The 19897-nt window shown below is 41.6% G+C and overlaps 2 protein-coding genes across 3 annotated transcripts; one reads left to right on the top strand and one right to left on the bottom strand.

The window, feature by feature from the left end:
- Window positions 1-189: 189 nt before the first annotated feature.
- tma7 (translation machinery associated 7 homolog) lies at window positions 190-2030 on the bottom strand. Its single transcript, XM_069712670.1, has 4 exons — window positions 1906-2030; window positions 1444-1499; window positions 1064-1151; window positions 190-670 (listed from the first exon to the last, which is right to left on the bottom strand). The coding sequence occupies exons 1-4, from the start codon at window positions 1919-1921 to the stop codon at window positions 636-638; spliced, it is 195 nt and encodes a 64-aa protein (XP_069568771.1). The 5' UTR covers window positions 1922-2030; the 3' UTR covers window positions 190-635.
- Window positions 2031-3489: 1459 nt separating this feature from the next.
- Window positions 3490-7294, top strand: ccdc51 (coiled-coil domain containing 51). Of its 2 annotated transcripts, none has more exons than XM_069712668.1 (5): window positions 3490-4129; window positions 4239-4376; window positions 4476-4640; window positions 4862-5068; window positions 5762-7294. In XM_069712668.1, exons 1-5 carry the CDS (start codon window positions 3935-3937, stop codon window positions 6479-6481), a joined length of 1425 nt encoding a protein of 474 aa, XP_069568769.1. In that variant the 5' UTR covers window positions 3490-3934; the 3' UTR covers window positions 6482-7294. The 2 variants fall into 2 exon arrangements, with proteins under 2 accessions (XP_069568769.1, XP_069568770.1); XM_069712669.1 differs by having other exon boundaries at window positions 5814-6463.
- Window positions 7295-19897: the final 12603 nt, after the last annotated feature.

Below are 19897 nucleotides of genomic sequence, written 5' to 3' on the forward strand. Positions count from 1 at the left end.
TTTTTTTAAACAAATTACATAAATATTTAAGTCTTTGTCTGCAAAAGTTGGAAAAATGTTACTTAATTGAGTCACATGATAATACAAAGACTACGTTAGTTTAAATATATTGTTTATAAACAACACATTTACAAAATTGTGTTTCTCTAAATGAAGAACTTATTAAAATAATAAAATAAGAAGCAGTGATTACAAAAAAGAAAACTTTATTGATATCTCCGCCTTTACATTACAACAAAAAGCAGAGGAAACCAGAACTCGGGACTGATTTGTGTTTCTGGTAGTTTCACAAAATAAAACACAGTGAAGGTTTATTTATATTATTTTTTTCACGCAGTCCATCTCTAAAGCTGCAAATCTTCATTTCTGTTCTGGATTTGAAGATTTTAAACCAATAAGTGAAATATCCAGTAAGAACCCTCTAATTAAAAAAACAACAGCTTTCCGTGCTCTTGAAATCCTCAAATTCATGAAATCCATTTTTCATTTACGTTTTTCCGAGCTGGAGCTCAACTTTTGAATTTTTAACGGGGTTAATGTTTAAAACGCACAAAAAAAAAACAAACTGGAATCTTTCCGTATGCAGAACTGAAGAAAAGAGGCTGGGAGCAAACAAATATCATCACAGTCAGCTTTTATTTCTTGCCCGATTTCTTGATGCCGGCGCCACCTGGAGGGGAAAAGAAAAAAGAAAAGACAGGAAAGAAATCATTAGAAACCTCTGATACAACCAATTAATTTGCGATTACAATTGTGGCTGCACAATTTTATAGTTTGAGCAGCGGCGGATCTGACTCAATAGCAACCTGTAACCTGACTGCACCACTGGCCTGTCAATCAAACAGACACGCCCGCCCAGACCTCTAGTGGCACTCGGTGGTATTGCAGCTTAAAGACACTTCATCATCAGCCTCATTTTTCAGAGCTAGAAGCTCCGACCACTTTTACATAAAGTCTGTGGTTGTTTTTTTTTTAACCTGCAAGCTTCTAATTATAAAGTGGGAATTTTTTTTGGACCCATTTTCCTTTTTAAAAGCATCACAGCCGTTTATCTGGATCTTACATAGAGGTCCTTTCCCTGACGCTTTGGCCTTCAGCGCCTCCATGGCCTTCTGATCTTCCTTCTGCTTCTGCTTGAAGGCCACTTCATCCTGCAAGACGCACAAACAAGTCAGATTACAACGCTATCGACTAAACGCTTTCCATCATCGTGAAGTCATATCTTTGTTTTTCTCTTTAGTTTAAGCTGCAAATGATTAATTTGATTAATCTACCGAGTATTTCTGCACGTTTAACCCCTATAATAGTACAAATTAGAGCCAAAAGAGACCGAGAAGACATCAACATCAGACTCGGGGGATGCAGTTGACGTTATTTTATTACGTTAATAATCATCATAAAAGAAAAAAACAACAACAACCGTCTGAGAAACGGGGTACTTACGTCATCCATGTCTTTGCCCTGTTTCTTGGGAGCCTTCAGTGGTTTCTTTTTACCTCCTAAAGGAAGAAGATACGAGTAAATATTACAATTCAGTCTTAAAAAAAAGATAGATCTGACCATTTCATTTGCAACCAAAACAATAATCTCACGTGGAAAAAGCATGAATAAATGTAAATGTGTCCCAATGATGTGCAGCGGAGGACGATGAATCACAGGCCGAACATCTCAGACGACCGCAGCGACTCGTCCGAGATCTAAAAACACAGTCTATCTTACGTATTACTCACATTTATAGGAACAAAACGCGGAAACGCGGCGGATTTCAGTCGTAGTTTGGTGAAACGCGTCAACGCTCTTTAGCAGCAGAAGAAGCTAAACTGCGACGTTGTGAAAAAATCTCATCTTCTGCAGCGACGAGGTTTTTTTAAAAGTCGACTCTCAGATAAATAAACGAGCTCTCACCTTCTCTGCCAGACATCGTGTTACAAAACGGGTGAAAAGGTTGTGAAGAGCAGAACAATGAACGTGAAGGTTTGTTGTAATCTCAGCCGGTTCGTCTCCTCGCCTTATAATCCGCGCTGCTAGGACCCCGCTGGACTCTGAACCGGAAGTAGAGTGGCCGTTACGGTGCCTGAACGAAAAAAAAAAAAAACTCACCCAGGATGTTAGTCTGTTTCAACTTGAGCAACTAGAAACTTCATCCGCGGGACATGTACACTCTGACAACATTACGGGAAGCAGGTACATACATGTGTTTTTGTGGATAACTTCACGCGTGAGTGAAACTTTCCTTTTAAAGAGGTTTGTTCACGTGTAAAGCTCATTTACTGTTAGCAGCGTGGAGCTAAATGCTAACGAGGCAGCTAACCTTGGAGGAACCATAATTGTGCTGAATCTTCCTCCTCGTGTGTCCAGTTACTAATTTAATGTATTATTCAGTGTTTTAAAGGGCAGCTTGTTTATGATCATAACAGCTGACTTGTGTTGTTGAATAATCGTGATGTTTTTGGTGTCAGCTGGGTGGAGGATGTGAGGAAGTTAACTCACTGTTTTATTTCAGCTTCCTCTTTTAAATATAAAATTAAACCCAGAGTGAGATTGCAAACAGTTGCATCTGTTTTTATAAAGTATTTTGAGCCTTAATGAATGAATGAAACGGTCCAAACTGAGCTTTAAACCAGTTTTATCACTCAGGTTGGATCTGGGAGAAGTTGGATCAGGTTGGATCAGGGAGAAGTTGGATCAGGTTGGATGAGGGAGAAGTTGGATCAGGTTGGATCAGGGAGAAGTTGGATCAGGGAGAAGTTGGATCAGGGAGAAGTTGGATCAGGTTGGATCAGGGAGAAGTTGGATCTGGGAGAAGTTGGATCTGGGAGAAGTTGGATCAGGGAGAAGTTGGATCAGGTTGGATCTGGGAGAAGTTGGATCAGGGAGAAGTTGGATCAGGTTGGATCTGGGAGAAGTTGGATCAGGGAGAAGTTGGATCAGGTTGGATCTGGGAGAAGTTGGATCAGGTTGGATCTGGGAGAAGTTGGATCAGGTTGGATCTGGGAGAAGTTGGATCAGGGAGAAGTTGGATCAGGTTGGATCTGGGAGAAGTTGGATCAGGTTGGATCAGGGAGAAGTTGGATCAGGTTGGATCTGGGAGAAGTTGGATCAGGTTGGATCTGGGAGAAGTTGGATCTGGGAGAAGTTGGATCAGGGAGAAGTTGGATCAGGTTGGATCAGGGAGAAGTTGGATCAGGGAGAAGTTGGATCAGGGAGAAGTTGGATCTGGGAGAAGTTGGATCAGGTTGGATCAGGGAGAAGTTGGATAAGTTGGATCAGGGAGAAGTTGGATCAGGTTGGATCAGGGAGAAGTTGGATCAGGGAGAAGTTGGATCTGCCTCGTGTTGAAGCCACAAACATCCAGTTTGTCTCGTTTCACGTCTTGTCCTGTGTTTGTTTTTTAGGTGCCTGTTTCCAGCTGTGACGTCTGACAGCTGCCCGTCACCATGAGGTGCTTCTGGAGGAGGTGGAGGTGGAGGAGGAGGAGGAGGAGGAGGAGAGCAAAACATACAGAACTCATATTTGTGACGAATTGATTGTAGTTCACATTTTGTCGGTTCAATCATCTGAAACCAAACATGAGACCACCGCGTCATCACCGCTTCATTTAGACTCACACTTTATTATTTATCAATTAACTTGCGCATCGTCCCATTAAATAAAAGCATTTTTAAGACGCGTCTCCGGAAAACGATAAAACGTTTTTATTTTTTTAGACTTTTATGGAAATCTGTTAAAAGTCAGTTTTAAGTGAACGAAGCAAATTATATCAGTTAATTGTCCTCAAAATTGTATTGAATGACACTTTTTTTTTTTTTTCAGACAAGGAAGGGAAAAGCCGATTTACATTATTATTATTATTATTATTATTATTATTATTATTATTATTATTATTATAGTCTAAATATGATTTCCTCCACAGCAGAGATCTCAGCTGATTGTGATGATGAACAAACGTCTTCCCTCCGTCAGGTACCGAGGACCTCAGGTCTTCCTGTGGTGCCGTCTGTCCCGCCCTCCGGTCCGAACCTACACCGCTCAGCGCCAGGCCGCCCCCCCGCCCGCCGCCGCCCCCTCCGGTCCCGACAGGAAGCGCGCACCTGAGCTGGTGAAGGAGCGAGTCCTGGCTGCCGTGCAGGTACACAAGCTGCTTATTATAACGTTCCAGATGTTGACTTCTTCTCACCATCAAAAGAGGTTTTTTTTAATAAACGGTTATCCATAAATCTTTCTCTCTCCTCCTTCAGCTTGCGGGCGAGGTGGGGCGGCAGTGGGGTCAGAGGTCGGCTCAGACGGCCGGCGCCACGGTCGGCTACTGGTGGGAGAAGTACGAGGAGTTCGTGGGGCTGAACGAAGTCCGCGAGGCTCAGACGAACGTCACCGAGGTCAGCGGACGACGAGCTCGAGCTTCATTAGACTTCGTCTTTAGATTACTCTTCTTTTTTTTTTGAACCACAGATGGTTTGTGTGTTTTCTTCTTGCAGGCGGAGGCGGCGTTCATGGTGGCCAGAGGGATTGTGCGCGAAGCCCACGTCGGCCTGGCGGCCCTGGAGGTCCGGCTGAAGGAGGTCCGGGACCGGCTGGATCGAGTCTCCAGGGAGGAGGCGCACTACCTGGAGCTGGCGACGATGGAGCACAAACTGCTGCAGGTGGGCGGAGCCAAACGGAGATTCAAATAGAAAAAACTGAACTGTAACTGTTGGTTTTTCGTCGATAGTTTTGAGGGTCTGAGAAAGAAGTGGATTTATTTATTATATAATCGGAAGTATTCCTATAAGTTTAGTTACAGAGATGGTTGTTTTTTTTTTCAGTATAATATCAGATCATTAGATTGACTTTTAATTTCCCAATAAACCGCCCGTCCTTCAAGGAGGAGCGTCGTCTCCGCACGGCGTACGAGAACGCGGAGGGTTCGGAGCGGGAGAAGTTCGCTTTGTTTTCGGCCGCCGTCCGAGGGAGCCACGAGAAGGAGAGGACGAGAGCGGAGCGCACCAAGAACTGGTCCGTCATCGGATCGGTGCTCGGAGCCCTGATCGGGGTCATGGGGTCGACGTACGTCAACCGCGTCCGCCTGCAGGTGAGTCAAGGAGGCGGAGACACGGCAGATTGATTATAAAAGAGTTCGTAGCTTCAGGCCTGTAAAATGGTTCTGATCCAGAAGTGTCTTCAGCTGCAATACCAGCGAGTGCCACTAGAGGTCGGCTCCAAAAAGCCTCCGGCTCCATAGACTCCCATTCAACTTCTCTCATCAAATCCAAAGTGAATAAAATGTGTCCATCAGTTATCTCGGTGTTGTTAGCTAAAGTCACTCCTTCTTCTTAGTTTTCTGGAGGTCCATCTGAAAATAATCCCTCATTCATTAGAAAAGAAGATTCAAGAAGACCTGTTTTTGGGGGCGTGTCTGTTTGATTGACAGGTCTGTGGTGCAGTCAGGTTACAGCTATCGGTGGGCGGGACGTAGTATCGTCATGGTTTCCAATCAGATCGGTCAGATCCACCGCTCGCTGTCCTCTAGTGGACTGGCGGGTGTATTACATACATCATTTATTTTTTTGTTCTTTTTTTAAGATAATGAAAATTAAAGTGTTGCCGGTTGTTGTCGAATACTTCATACAAAACAAGGCACATCCATCAACCTCGGCAGGATTTGTGTTTTTTTTGTGCTCTTTTTAGCACGAGTGTTAAACTTCGGCATGTTAGCCGTCCTCACTTTAGGATTTACTACAAATCACACGTCTTCAAACTGAAAAGGTGTTTTGTGTTTCTGCAGCAGCGCGGCGATCGTCTTGGTTTGAACTTTTCTCCTCGTCTCTCGTCTGCAGGAGCTGAAGTCTTTGCTGCTGGAGGCCCAGAAAGGTCCGGAGAGTCTTCAGGAGGCCCTGATCGTCCAGGCGGGGAACCACCGCTCCCAGCAGGACGAGCTGCGAGCGCTCATCGACAGCCTCCGGGTCGCTCTGAGCGGCGCTGGCGCTCCTCAGGACGAACGAGGCCCGGCGCCGGCTCCGGACCCGCCCGCCGTGTCTCTTTCGGCCTTGAAGGACCTCCACGCCGGCAGCCGGAGGGCCGAGTCCCTCCTGGAGTCGCTGCCGCCGCTGCTGGGCCAGCTGGAGGAAGGACTCGGGAGGGTGGAGGGCGAGTTGGTAACGGTGAGGAGGCTGCTGGACGCCGGGCCGCAACCGCAGGTGGAACCGCGGGCCGAGAGCCCGGACACAGGAGACCGGTGGGAGTCGGGGGCGGCGGTGAGGCGTCTGGAGGAAACCCAGAGGACGCTGGGAGACGGAATCAGGACAAACACCATCTACAACGCTGCGTTTACCTACACGGCCGCCGCCATCACCGTCTCCGCCGTCTTCCTGCTGCTCAGAGGAGCCGGTTAGACGACGGTTTAAATCAGGATCGAAATGTTCCGAACATTTATCAACACATTTGTTTTTCTAATTTACCGGCTCCAGGTGTTGCTTTGGGTTCATCCACTTCTAAATATTTTTAACAAGAAATACTTGAATCTTCCTCGTCGATCAGGTAACAGCAGGGCTGAAGCTGTTGGATGAAATGGCAAAATTTAATCATGTTAAGTCAACATAATCAATTATTTTTAATCCTTCTCGCCAATATTTCCTCTCTTTTAGCTCTAGTTTTGTTCTCCACCAGGCAGCTCTTGAGGGGAAACTCACTGTAGGTACATTATTGTAATAAAAGAATATAAAATATTGCCACTTTAAGGCTTTAATTATGACACCGAGTTGTTCATATCTCCTCCAGTGAAACTAATATATCGCTGCTGACCAACAATCAAATAAATATTTAGTTTAATTCTTGATATGTCCCATGGTGGGATCAGTTGCGGACCAGACGCGTGTTTTTTTCACTGTTTTTGCTTCTACATCGAACTAAATCAATTGTTCGGGGTCCAAATCAACACCTGAGACCGTCCGACTGATCGAACACCGGATGGAACTTCATTTATTGGTTATTTAATTAAAAACCCGATAGTCAGCTCATCCGGTGCCAAAGTGAGTTTGGTGTCTTGATTCTGCCTCGTCAGCAGTCGACCCGGTTGAACCTTAGAGGGACCTCCATGTTTAATGAGGCCAAATAATGAAGTGTAATTCCTTAAATTCTGACTGGATGAGAAAATTAAGTTTTGCTGACTGTGCACTGCGGTGATGAAACACCTTTCTTCTTTTTTTTAACCTCCTCCTCTACTTGAATTGATCGACGTGTGCCATCATGTTGTTGGGGTGACGTCCACCGAGCTGGACGATGATAATAACTATTAAATGTTCATGTGGAGAAAAACGGCCTTTTCTGTGCTTAACGACTTTTTTTATTTAACTTGTCTTCTTCAAGGTGACGAAAAACAGGAAGTCTATGGAGCTAATTTTCCCGCCAAAAACAAACAAACAAAAACCCTGTTTCACAAAATGCGCTTCGATTCATTAACGAGTTATTCAGGAAAAATGAAATACATGAATTTGTATTTGCAAATGTCTTTGTTGAGATTTTTCCCAGGACTTTTCGGCTGATTTTGTCAGTTACATCAGTCACCAGTAGGTGGCAGCAGCTGAACATTGGATCAACATTTCTCTCTCTGATTCAATCACTGTTCTCTCTTTTTATCTTTGTCCTCTTCTCTTGTTCTTGTACTCTAAATTGCGGACAAACATACTAGACTTTTTCTAAAGAAAGAAACTCTTCGCTGCGTATCTCCGAATTGTATTTGAATTGAATTTCCTATAATATGCAATATAATGTTGTTTTTACTTCTTATATGATGATTTAAATTTGACCTCTTGCCTCTGTCCTGGTAAATCCTCTGCAGCAGGTGTTTGGTCTTTTCTTAGCACGATGACTGATGTGACTGGGAACCCCCCCCCCCCCACACACACACACACACACACACACACAAAGCTGTTGGCGGTGAGCTGGAAAACAGACCTCTTTCTTTTATTAAGCTCTTTATAGCTCTTACTGGATAAACAGTCTGGACTGGAAGAGGAGGATTTTTTATTTTTTTTTCCAACACAGCCGCCTTTTTATTTTATAGCTAACTTTAGAAAAGAAATCTAATTTCACTAACTTAAAGTTGCCTTTCACCTTTTTAGTGGAAAGTTGTACGTCCGGGCTCGTTGGAGCCGTTGGAGTAGATTCATTTACCCACAGAAGAAGAGCTCGACGCACTGGAACGAATCTGAACCTGGATCGATCGGGTCCTGACGGTTCAGCTTGGAAATTACAAACTCGCCGTTCAGACATTTACAAACGTGAAATACGTCACGCTTATTTACGCGTACGTACTCGTGATGTCCATTCAAAGACCGTAACACACACACACACACACACACACACACACACACACACACACACACACACACACACACACACATTGGATGAGCTGGTTAGCGGTCAACGTCACATGATGAACCTGGAGACGACCTTTGACCCCCCCCTCCCCTTTTTCCACTCCTCCAGGTCGACAGTGTTTTGGTCATGTGACCTGTTTAAAAACAGGTGTCATTTAACTGAAAAGAAATAAAACCCTCTTGACTGTCGAGACACTCATCTTCTGCTTCTGCTGTTTACGACCTTTTTAAAACCTTGTGATTTAACACATTACATACCTGACTTTTTTTTCCGCTTTGAAAACTGCCGAGTCACAAGTTTCTTATAAAGTCAGCAACAGTCTCATGATGACTTTAGTTCTCTTGTTTCTTTTTGGAAGATTTATGATTTCCACGAGACAAAGAGGTTCCTGTTTGTTCACGATGCCTCCAGAAACACGCAAATATAACAAGATCGTGTCTCCGTTCGGTCGCTGGAGGGTTTGGCAGAATTATTTTTAATTAAAAAAATTGTTGGACCGCCCCCCCTAAATTATTTCACATGAAAAAGCTGTTGAGTTTTATTGCTTAAAGAATCCCAAAGAAGCTTGTGTATGAATTACAGCACATTATCGTATTCATTTAATACTGTTCTACTCTAACAGCTGAAAGATAAAGAAAGTCTCCTCACGTGACGACGGTATCCAGGTCACCCACTGAACCACTTCTCATAAATCTGCTCCAACACTCACAATAAAGTCCTTACCATTAAAACTGAAGGTGAAGAACGGGTTCAAGGTTCAAGGTTCAGGGTTCAGGGTTCAGGGTTAGGAAAACAAGGTGATGACATCGTGATTATACAACATGTCCCATGATGGGATGTCAAACTATTATAAAACTTATATTCATAGTTAATAACCTCTTCTTTTATTGTGTAGTAGTAGCAACAACAACAACAACAACAAAAATCACTTCAGACAAGAGTAATACTTGTAATGTTCCTGAAAATGTACTTGTTATCTTAAAGAACATTTTGAAGGACAAGATTTGAGTTTGGAAGGAATTCTTGGGATAAAGGCTCTTGTTCAGTTTTCTTAAAGAAACAGGATTATGTTTTTATTTTTCACTCCTTAAATGTATTTATTTATTTTAGGATTTGATTCTTATCATTTAAAACAGTTCTGAAACTGTCGCCCTGAAACTACACCCTCCGGTACGCTAGGTGGCGGTGTGCGCCTGTTCGAGCTGGTTTCCGGTCTTCCCTCACCCGTCGAAGAAGAAGAAGAAGCAGCTCCTGCTCATTCATTGGTTGATCCGGGCAGTTTAAGATACTGTTGGAAGTTTAAATGAAGAAATAAGTGTGTAAATATTGTGAGATTTTCTGGATGGACGTTTAGCCACTGGTGAGCTAACCCAGCTAGCACTCCGGGGTTTATTTAATTTGGTTCTTGTTTGAATGAACTGACAAAATAGTTTTGGTTCTTTCAGGCCTTCAACCAGCTGGGTTTTTATTATTTGTGCTTGTATATGAGTTTGATGTCCAAATCTAGAGTTTGAGGTTAATCTGTTTCATTTTGAATTGTAATTGTTTGTTTTGCATGTTTATTTTTTGACCATGTTAAAAAGTAAATTAACCGATTATTATTTCTAGCAGATTTTAAGTGTGATGTTGATTCTTCGTTTTGCTGGAGATATTTATTAATAATAATAATACAATTTATTTGTAGTGGTTTTTGTGGTTATTGAAATGTTTTTTTAAATCATAAATTTGTTGTAATTTCTACCAATCACTGAGGCCTACATCATTTAATTTGCCTGTTTTTTTTTTCTCAAAAGTTACCCCAGACGAAGGCATGCTGGGAAATGTTTGTTTGGTCGCTCCTCCTTATTCGTGATCACTTGTGTTGACGTTTTTTTTCTCAACGGTTCGCGAGAAACTCTTCAGCAAGAAGTCATCAGCACCATCTGAATGTGTTTGAGATTGATTTTTGAACGGGAGGAGAAGCGGCCTTAAGAAAAAAACATTTGAATCTCAGTGATGTTGCGCTGCGGCGTGCCGTCCATCACGGGCGATTCCCCGAAGCAAAATCAGCAGATCTGCAGACGACACGAGTGCAGGAAGAACTCAGAAAGTCTGTTGTTGATTCAGCAGCTGACTATCAGACTGCTTTTTGTTTTTCTCCATATAGTTTTCTTTTACGTAATTATGTTTATTCAGTATGCTTGAAATATGATGTGTGTCAAATTGAAGTAACTCTCTCTGATACTTTTGGGGTGGAAAAGTTTTTCAGCTCTTCAGTGTAAAAACATCTAAAACTTTGACCTTAAATGCTTCACAAAGCAAAACCTCCCTGATAAGAAGCTTTCTGTGGAAAAGTTTTCAAAGTTGTAAATACAACTTTTTTTGAACCTTTATCTACAGTACGTCCAGTTTATCCTCTTGAACGCTCCTCCCAGGGTTTTTTTATTCCAGTCTGTTCTCACTTGAGCTCAGTAACGTATTTATGATGTTTATGATGATTTACGCCGCTGGTGACTTTATTACAGGTTGTAACTTCTGTTCGGTCTCGTCAGATAAGCTCGGGAGGGAGATGAGCTCGACGAACAGCCACATTACACAAACACAATATTTATGACGTCAAATTAATACGGGTTAAATGTTCCAGTATTAAGAAACACAATCGGTCGACAATAGAAATAAAAGCACATTTTAAAAGCGTCATATTAAATGTAGATTAATGGCCGGCTCCTGGTTTCTTTAATACTTTTGTTCAGTTTGAAATATCTCAACAGAGATGTATATGAGCTGAGAATAAGCAGATTTTACACAACAGCAAGACACCTAATGTTTCCAATGACATGTCCTCTTTAAAAGTGCTCAAAGGCAAATTCTCTTATTTAGGTCAAAAATGTGATATTTGTGTCTGCCGGTCTCATCTGACCCGTTAATTCCAGAACAGAAATCAAACTCGAGGTCTAATTCTGCACAAACTTTTCATGTTCTTTGGTGTAAATCTGCGACGGCTACAAAGAGACTTTAAGCCGATGGAAACTGACCAACCGGACGAGTGGAAAAAAAACAAAAAACCAAGAAGATTAACGAGGATGTTAATTAAAAACCACGACGACCGACGGACGGACGGAAATATGAAGGAGGTTCTATTGTCGTCTATTCGGTTCTACTCAAGTTTGTATTTGGTTCTGAAGCTCCGGGGTCGGCAAGTTCAGCAGACTGCAGGATTAAAGAAGGTGTGTGTGTGTGTGTGTGTGTGTGTGTGTGTGTGTGTGTGTGTGTGTGTGTGTGTGTGTGTGTGTGTGTGTGTGTGTGTGTAGACATGTCCTTGTGTGTTCTCGTTCTTCTGTCTTTGTGAGAACCAGTTCTGACCTGCGATGGGGAGGGAGGCGGCGGGGGGGGGGGGGGGGGATGACATCGGCGGGGCGGTTTTGTCTGGTCGTCACGCCGTTTGAGCATTCGAGGCTTCGTTCAGAGCAACTTTAAATTCGGCCTAAAACGATGGCGTCCTCTCAGTCAGAGTCGAAGCCTCCAGAGAAAAAAGTTTTCTCAAAGTTTACTTCTCAAAAAAGTGTTTTGTCAAAAACAAACAAACGAAAGAATTAGAAAAACAACAACAGCGTCGTTGTTTTTGCACAGAAACAGCAAGATCTTTTTCCGCCAAAGCGTTGTAACGCAGCCATCCGTCCACTAGAGGGCGGCGTGTTAGTCACGCGTTGCCTCGGCGAGGCGTGACGTGTACACGCGTGTATTCAGCGTGTTGAAGAGGAAGTCACGTGTGAAGAAGTGGATGGCTGATGTCCGTGAGAAAGCACAAAAATGTACACGGATTTCTTATAAGTCACGTACATACCGTAACGTACGTTAAGTAACTTATAACAAGACTTTTATGTTGTCAGTTCCTCCAGGAAATCGCAATGATTAACGCAAATTCAAGCGTTCGCTGCCATATTTGTGGACGCTTGCAAAATTGACACATTTAAAAAAAAAAAAGTATGATTAATTTTCTGTCTGTATTTTTTTAGTATTTATTGTGTATTTACGTTCAGTCTAAGTGTTGTTTTTATACGCTTCATGTGTGCTAAATTATATTTGCGTCCCACTGCTGCCGAATCAATTGACCCACTGGGAACAAACACAGTTATTGATTGGCTGATTGGGTTTTTTTGCCCTTTTTTTTTTCTATGTTACCAAACTGTCCAAAGGCCAGATCTGACTCACCAAAAAATGCTGACTCGTGACTTCAATCAAATCCATTTTTTTTGTTTTTACCTCGAGCACCTTCCATCCGAGGTATAACCTGACGTGTTTATACATCCATATCTTAGCAACACCGTCGTCAACGCTGCCGGCTTCTTTGACTCGGACAAGACGAGACAAAAGGAGCCGGCCGGCAGGTTACCAGGTCGCAGCTAAAAACAGGCAAACCGACACCTTCAGACAAAAGAAGTTCGAACATTCGTTTTGTCAATTAAAACAACAGAGTTACTGCATCGTATCTACAGTCCTGCTGTTATTTCTTTGTCAAGAGAAAGAAGATGTTAAAGTTGAATTTGGGTTTATAGCCCGGCTCGTATACTTTCGTCTATTTTTTTTTTTAATGTCTTAATAATCAGTTTAAATGCTGAAAAAAAAATTAATCGAATCCAGACGGGGAAAAAAATCTCTAAAGAGCATTAAAGGCTTTGATTCAGTGGAAGAAAACCAGACGCAGAGGAAAACCAAACAAAGACAGTAAAAAAGAAAAAGAGAAAGTGCACTTTAGACTCTGAAATGTTAATAGAGATGCAAATTACAGAGATAAGAGGACGCCGGAGGAAGAGAGGAGGAATGAGGAAGAAAAACAAATGTGAGAATCACATGGAAACGGATAAAAGTTGAATAATAACCCGGGAAACGGTTTTATTTCAGTGAAGTAAGTTAAATAAACTCTGATTTTACAGACTGTCTGCGAGAAGTGAAGTATTATAAGACCTCCTTTTGTTTCGGTGTCGGACTCATGGGTCGTGTTCAGACCTGCGGAGCATCAATAGCATTTCAATACCTTCAAATTCTCGGCTTGTTCGAGCACCATGCGGTGACTAATCACATCTTTCATCATGTTCGTAACCGAGCTGATTAGGTTACGTGTGCATCCTTTAAAATAACAGCAACTAAACTTCGTTAATCTTCAGGTGGACCGGCTCCTCCCACTGAAAGGAAGTGACCATATGTCACTCAAACCAGAAACGCCCCCCCCCCCCCCTCAGACGTACCGCTTTATTTGGAGGTCTAATATCGTAACAATATGTGGGATTATTTTCAGATGGACCGCCAGAAAACGACTAAGAAGGAGTGAATGTAGAGAATGACATCGTAATGACACGGAAACATTTTTTACTGACTTTGTATTTCATGAGAGAAATTGAATAGGACTCTACGGAGCCAGCCCCTAGTGGCACTCGGTGGTATTGCAGTTTAAGGCACTTCTGAATCGGCTTCATTTTTTCAGATCTGGAGGCGAAGTCCACTTTTATATGCAGTCGATGGCTCCAACCTGGTATCAGCTTGTAATACACCCACCAGTCCGCTAGATGGCGACGTTTCAGTGTCACAGCTTTGTCTCGCCTAAACCGTCAAGAAAAACGTGGCTAGTTAAGAAAAAAAAAACACATTTTGCTTTATGTACGATAACTACGTGGTTAGGTTTGGAAAACCGATGTTCTTTTCTCGCAGATTTAATTCCTGCTGCTGTTTGCTGTCCTCTAATGGACGGGTGGGTGTATTACACGCTTTAATGTGACTGCGACTTTGCATTCAGGAAAAAAAAAAAATCACAAAAGTTGCCTTAAAATTAAAAAAAACAAAAACAAGTGCTGATTACCTGAGATAAAAACTGGGACGTGTTTCGTGATCTCTGAGTTTTACCGGAATGCGACAGAGCGAGTTTCCCTGAAGGCCAAAAAACATGTATTGGTTGCATAACGAGGTAAATGATGTGGCGTGATGTAAATCTTGTTTTATGTTCCAGGTAGATGCCGGCTGCTGCCGGCTCCTGCCGCCTGCCAAAACAAAGACAGCTGACAAGAAATATGTTGTGCATCTCAGACTTCTGTATCTCGGCCGACAGAGAAGACGACAACTCGCGAGATAATGTGAGGTAAAGCAACTGAAAGGGACAAAAGACAACAGGAAGTGATTCTGTCAGCCCTCAAATGGTGTCCAAAATCTTACTTTTCATCGAGTCATAACTGAGTAAAATTGGCACACAGACACATTTTAGATTCACTTCTCGGGGGGGATATCATTTTCTTCAACTGTGAATAAAAGGTCAATAAATCTGCTTTCAAATCTTATTTAAAACAAGACACTCCTTCTAACTGCAGAACTTGCTTGAAAATCCTCATATTTTTACATTTTCTTCCGCGTCCAAAACGATCCGATAGTTATCTGCAATAAACGCATTGATATCAATAGTGCAAATTTATCAAAATGCAATCAAATACAGGCCCCCGGTTTCTTATCTCATGGCCCCCACATCACTGGATCGATCACAGTATATCTCTTACTTACACCCCCTAAATTATTTTGGGAATTGTAGTCACAAAAAACGTGTAAATAAAAGTGAGAGAAATTACAATAAACCTCTTGACACAAACGATAAATAAACCAATTTTATTATTTTATTTTGAAAGGACACAGTATGAAGACTTCAAATGCCACTCGAGGCATTTGAAACGTAACTATGGCGGTTGAAGCTGACTGCAGAGATCTTTCACCACCCCCAGGATAGATCACAGGAAATAAAAGGAAGAAAAAAGAAATATGTTTCTGCTTCATTCGACCTGTCCGAATCACAGAACAAATCAAAGACGCAGCTGTGCATCGAATGGGTGCGGCGCTTGCTTAATAACCCATCCTTTACTGGAATAAAGAGCACATTGCTCACACTGACAGGTCACAATTAACAGCAATCCGATGCCTCTTATTAAACTCAACTTTGATTGATTTTTAGAAAAGATCTGAAGCTTTGAACTGTAAACGCTGGCGTCGCCCGTCCGGCTGCGGTCAGGGCGCGAGAACGCAAAGTGATTCAGCAAAACAAAACAAAAAACAAAAAAAATGCTGAATTATCATTATATAACCACTGTAAACCATAAACTATAATCTGGCAGCGATGAGTCACCCCTGCAGACGTACCTATTGTCTAGCAGTGACTTGTATCCGAATGACCTTCAGTGAACCACGAACGAGCTCTCTGCTCCAGTTTCAGGTGTGTGAAGAATCGCCGACTCAGCTTTGGACCGCTGCTCCTGTTAACTACTACTACTCACGAAGGTTGCAGCTCCCCTGGTGATCCGTTAGTGGGCTGCGCACCGTTCCCGCGAAACAGGAGCAGTCTCGGAAATTTGCGATCCACCCTAAAGGCCTCGCATTAACTTCTGGATGCTTTTGCACAGATCGTCTTTTAAACCAGTTTTAACGTAATTTGAACACCTTTTGAAAGGTTATCTATAATTTTTTTCATTGGTTTATTTTGGTTTTACGTGTTGTGTTTTTTCCTTTTGACTTCTCTTATTCCAAAAGCTGTTGTAAATGTGCTTTTGAAATGCGGCTCAAAAGTTTATTGCAACATTTTCCTGCATTGCAGGAATGTAGAAAAACCCACATTTAAAAAAAAACAAAAATAAAAATCTGACAAGAATCTCCCTTTCAAAGAGAAATACAAAATAAAAATATATAAAAATAAACTGTATGGTTAAGGGATCGTGAAAAAACATAAACAAACACACTTTTTTTTTTTTTGATTTAACATATCCTCTTAAATTCTGCGCGCAGCCAAGTGTTTGAAGTTCTGCTGAGCAAGGCACTCCGGGTCTGAATCTGTTAATCCCAGCAGTCTCTATAATGTTGTTTCAGCCCCGACAGAGAAGTCTTACATCACCGCCAATCAGTCAACCTCTCTGCACAAAGACACAGGTATTACATAATCTTATTTATGTAATGTTTTAATCCAACTGTCAACCAACTCTGTCAGAAGGCGTGAACCAGACTGAGGGGGGGAGGGAGGGCTAACGGGGTCAGGGGTCGATTCCCACACTTGTTTCTGTCCAGTCAGCAGTTTTTGCGCAGGTAAAAGCATCAAGAACGCACTGAGTTTATTTACATTGATCTTAAACCGTTTTCTGTTTTGTTTTGTTTTATAATTTCTTTACATGTGAAAGAAGTTGCTGTGGTGTTGAAATTGTTTGAGACAATCATGGATTTTATAAAAACCACGTTGGGATGTTGTGTAAAATGTAAATGAAAAAAACAATGCGGTGAGTTTTACAAATCAAGTAAACCCAATATTTAATTTGAAAATATACCAAAGAAAACATACAAAATGTCTGTTTATTGTTTTATGAAAAAAAAAAGATATATATATATATATATATATATATGCTCATTTTTAATTTTGACGGCAGCAAAGTGATCTTTGGGCTTTCACTAATCTGCAGCGGAAATCACAGCTCGGGCTCAGGAACACAAATCCACAAATGCAGGTTCAAAAATCTTTAATGCAAAAGAAGAAAGCGGATATATACGTGGTGGTCGGAGTTTGAGTAAACGTACTCAGAACTCGTGCGTCGCTGTTTTCTTTGGGCCGTGTGAAGTTTTAAAACCGCGTCGGGCGTCCGACCGCCAACGTACCGCTCCCCGTCTCCGTCTCGTTTCGAACATTTCGGCCTGGTTGGTGGAAGCGCGATCCGAGGAGGAATGTGTTTGTGTACTTTTAACTCTTCACAGGCCCTTTTGTTCTCGCCCTGATCTGTTCATCCTCTGCCTCTGATCTCTGCTGTTGGAAGCAGATCCCGATGACGTCGGACGCCTCGAACGCCTCGAACGCCTCGAACGTCCGCGGACATACAATACAAAAAAAGAAAAAAAGCTTCCTGGCCGGGATTACGCGGTGACTCAGTTTCCCCATAAGGCATCTTTAGACTCGGTTCTCAGACCGAAAAGCAGTCGCAGAGGTTTTGTTTCGTAACCTGAATTAATTTCCTTTTGGTGTTGCGCAATGAAAACGTTTTCAAAAATATTCCCACGAATCGAATGAGTGAACTTCCGCGTTTAACCATTCAATGCAAATAAAAGCGGTTTATTTATAAATTTGTTTAATCAGTTTATGATGCAAACGACGACACAGACTGAACACATAACAGACGCACACAATACATTATTATAGCAACCGTATAATAATCAGCTGGTTCTCGGGCGGCCGCATGCACGACGTCATCGGTTTGTGACCCGCCGTTTTGAAAACCTCCGGTCGGGCGTTTTGTTTTTTTGTGTTGTTTTTTTTGCAGCCGGAGGTGACCATAAGTGTGTTCTGGATTCCTGATAAAAAAATACTGACGAAACAACGACGGCCCCTCGGAAATGTTGAAGAAATAAATATGTTAATACATTAATTTAAAACTGAATACATTTGATGTAAAAGCGAATGAGGAAGTAGATTATTAAGGGAATCAATAAATATAGCAAAACACATACAGAAACATGAATTAGTTTATTTTTGAATATTTTATTTATTTATCTTTTGTGCATTAAATGATGTTTTAAATTACTTATTGGGTCAAATCATGTATTTGTATAGTGGCTATTTCTCTTATTGTTTTTTTTTTTTAGATGTTTTGCATTGTTGGCGCCGTAATTGGATCTCTTGGTATGTTTTTCTTCATCTTGTACAACAACTCACTTCTAAAACATGCAGTATTATTAAAACGTTAGAAACTGGAACTACAGGTTTCCATGAATGTATTTCCTCATCTATTTTTAATTTTTTATATTTTGGCAGGTTTGGTCCTCCCTACATTCATATTTCAACATCCACAGTTCAAGTTTGAGCGACCTGATCTGTTAAACGAACTGCTGTCATGTAAGCAGGAGCTGCGAGCAAACGCAGCATCCCTGGCCGATGGCTCGAAACAGCTCCTGCTGTTTACCCCTCTGGTCGTCATGACAACAGATGATATAATAATGGCTACCATAACAGCTGGTTTCGGTAGACTTCTTCTGGTGGCGGTGAACGATCCTGCCACTTGGAAAATTACCAAGAATATTCAACAAAAACTTTTTACTCGTAATTTAGTTAAACGTCTAGAATAAAGTATAGTTAAACTCTTACAACGTTACCGAAGTATAAATAAGCACTTTGTTTCAACATAACACCCCTGAATCAGAGAGCTTTGCAGATAATCTATATGAGGAAATCCGCCAGCGTATCATAATGCTGGGGGATAATAAGGTGTCTCTATACATATAATCCGTACCTGCTTCATGCTGATTGGCTGCCGAGCCAGAGCCATAAGGGAGACAGGAGTTACAGCAGCGGGTGGACGGTGGACGGTGGACGGTTTGAAGACGTCAGAAACCAACGGTGAATACTGGAAAGACAAATGAGCGAAACCCCAAAAGTTGGAAGAAAGAAGATGAGAGAGAAAAAAATAAAACAGTTGTGAGATCACTTTTAATACCGAGTTACAAAGTGGAGAAATAAATAGGAAATAGCAAACAAAAGAAAATGTTTCTTGGTATTTAAACACTGAAGAAGGTTTTTAGGAAATTGACAGTGACGGGGATTTGATTTGTTTGTCAGGTATCTGGTCATGAAATGGTGACCTGATGTGAGAGGATCATCGGTTCATCCTGTGGGGAGCACGAATGCTAAATTTTTAAATGCAATCTGTCCCAAAAAAACCTTAAAAGATTTTTTTTTTTTTTTTAACTCACAAAACCCACAAAACTTCAAATTAAAAACGATGTCGGCTGGTTTATGGCACGATCTGCAAAGTCATGAGGGTACATCCTCTGGGAACGGGAGAAATACATTTAGAGTCAGCGAGACGAGATAAAATCTCCAAAGGTGTTCAATTTGACTGGATAATTAAAAACGTCGACCCTCTTAAAACACAGGAGGTCGAAGTCAGAACGATCTTTTCCTCTGGAGAACACGAAAACATTTTTTTGGATGTCTTATCAAGCTGGACAAGCGTAGCGCCTCGCTGCTAGTGTGGCTAAAATGTAAAAGAAAAGAAAATTTTCTACAAGAAAAAAAAAAAAAAGGGGATATAAAAAAATAAAATAAAAAAAAACAGCTGTTATAGACGACAGAAAAGTTTCTTTGTTTTTTTAATTAATTAATGAGCCTAAAATTTCCTCCTAATAAATCTATAATCTGCTGCTGAAGCCTCCTTGAAGCAGCTGTTGGAAACTTTGACTCAACGTGAGTCTCTGCTTCAGCAGCACATCGGAGAGGGGCAGCAAGACAGGAGGGCCCACTCTGTCCGCGTTTTCTGGGCACCACCACAACAAAAACAAACGTATTGTTGTTGGGTTTTTTTGGGTGAAATATTTTGAATGGAAATTTAAACAAAGTCTACAACTAATGAATTCATGTAACACAATTATGGCGGCCACAATGGATGAACTCTATGAATGACTGACAGCTGATTGATAACTTTCTGATTTCATGTTTTTTTTTGTTGACCTTGTCTTATTTTAGGCGTGTAGACAGAAATAAAACATTGTTTTAAGGGGCGTGTCCTCC

This window comes from Brachyistius frenatus, unplaced genomic scaffold (assembly GCF_029030835.1).
Source record: "Brachyistius frenatus isolate BFR_SWC_R1_liver_20210118 unplaced genomic scaffold, ASM2903083v1 Contig_111, whole genome shotgun sequence".
NCBI classification, from domain to species: Eukaryota; Metazoa; Chordata; class Actinopteri; family Embiotocidae; genus Brachyistius; species Brachyistius frenatus.

Bases quoted from the DNA above. Each gene is read 5' to 3' on its own strand.
- tma7 (XM_069712670.1), bottom strand. The intron at 1,152-1,443 runs GTAAGTACCCCG...TGCGTCTTGCAG, and splicing joins AGGGCAAAGACATGGATGAC to GATGAAGTGGCCTTCAAGCA. The intron at 671-1,063 runs GTAAGATCCAGA...TTTCCCCTCCAG, and splicing joins GTCAGGGAAAGGACCTCTAT to GTGGCGCCGGCATCAAGAAA.
- ccdc51 (XM_069712668.1), top strand. From the start codon at position 3,935: ATGATGAACAAACGTCTTCCCTCCGTCAGGTACCGAGGACCTCAGGTC. The intron at 4,377-4,475 runs GTCAGCGGACGA...TTCTTCTTGCAG, and splicing joins CTCAGACGAACGTCACCGAG to GCGGAGGCGGCGTTCATGGT. The intron at 5,069-5,761 runs GTGAGTCAAGGA...GTGTTTCTGCAG, and splicing joins TCAACCGCGTCCGCCTGCAG to CAGCGCGGCGATCGTCTTGG.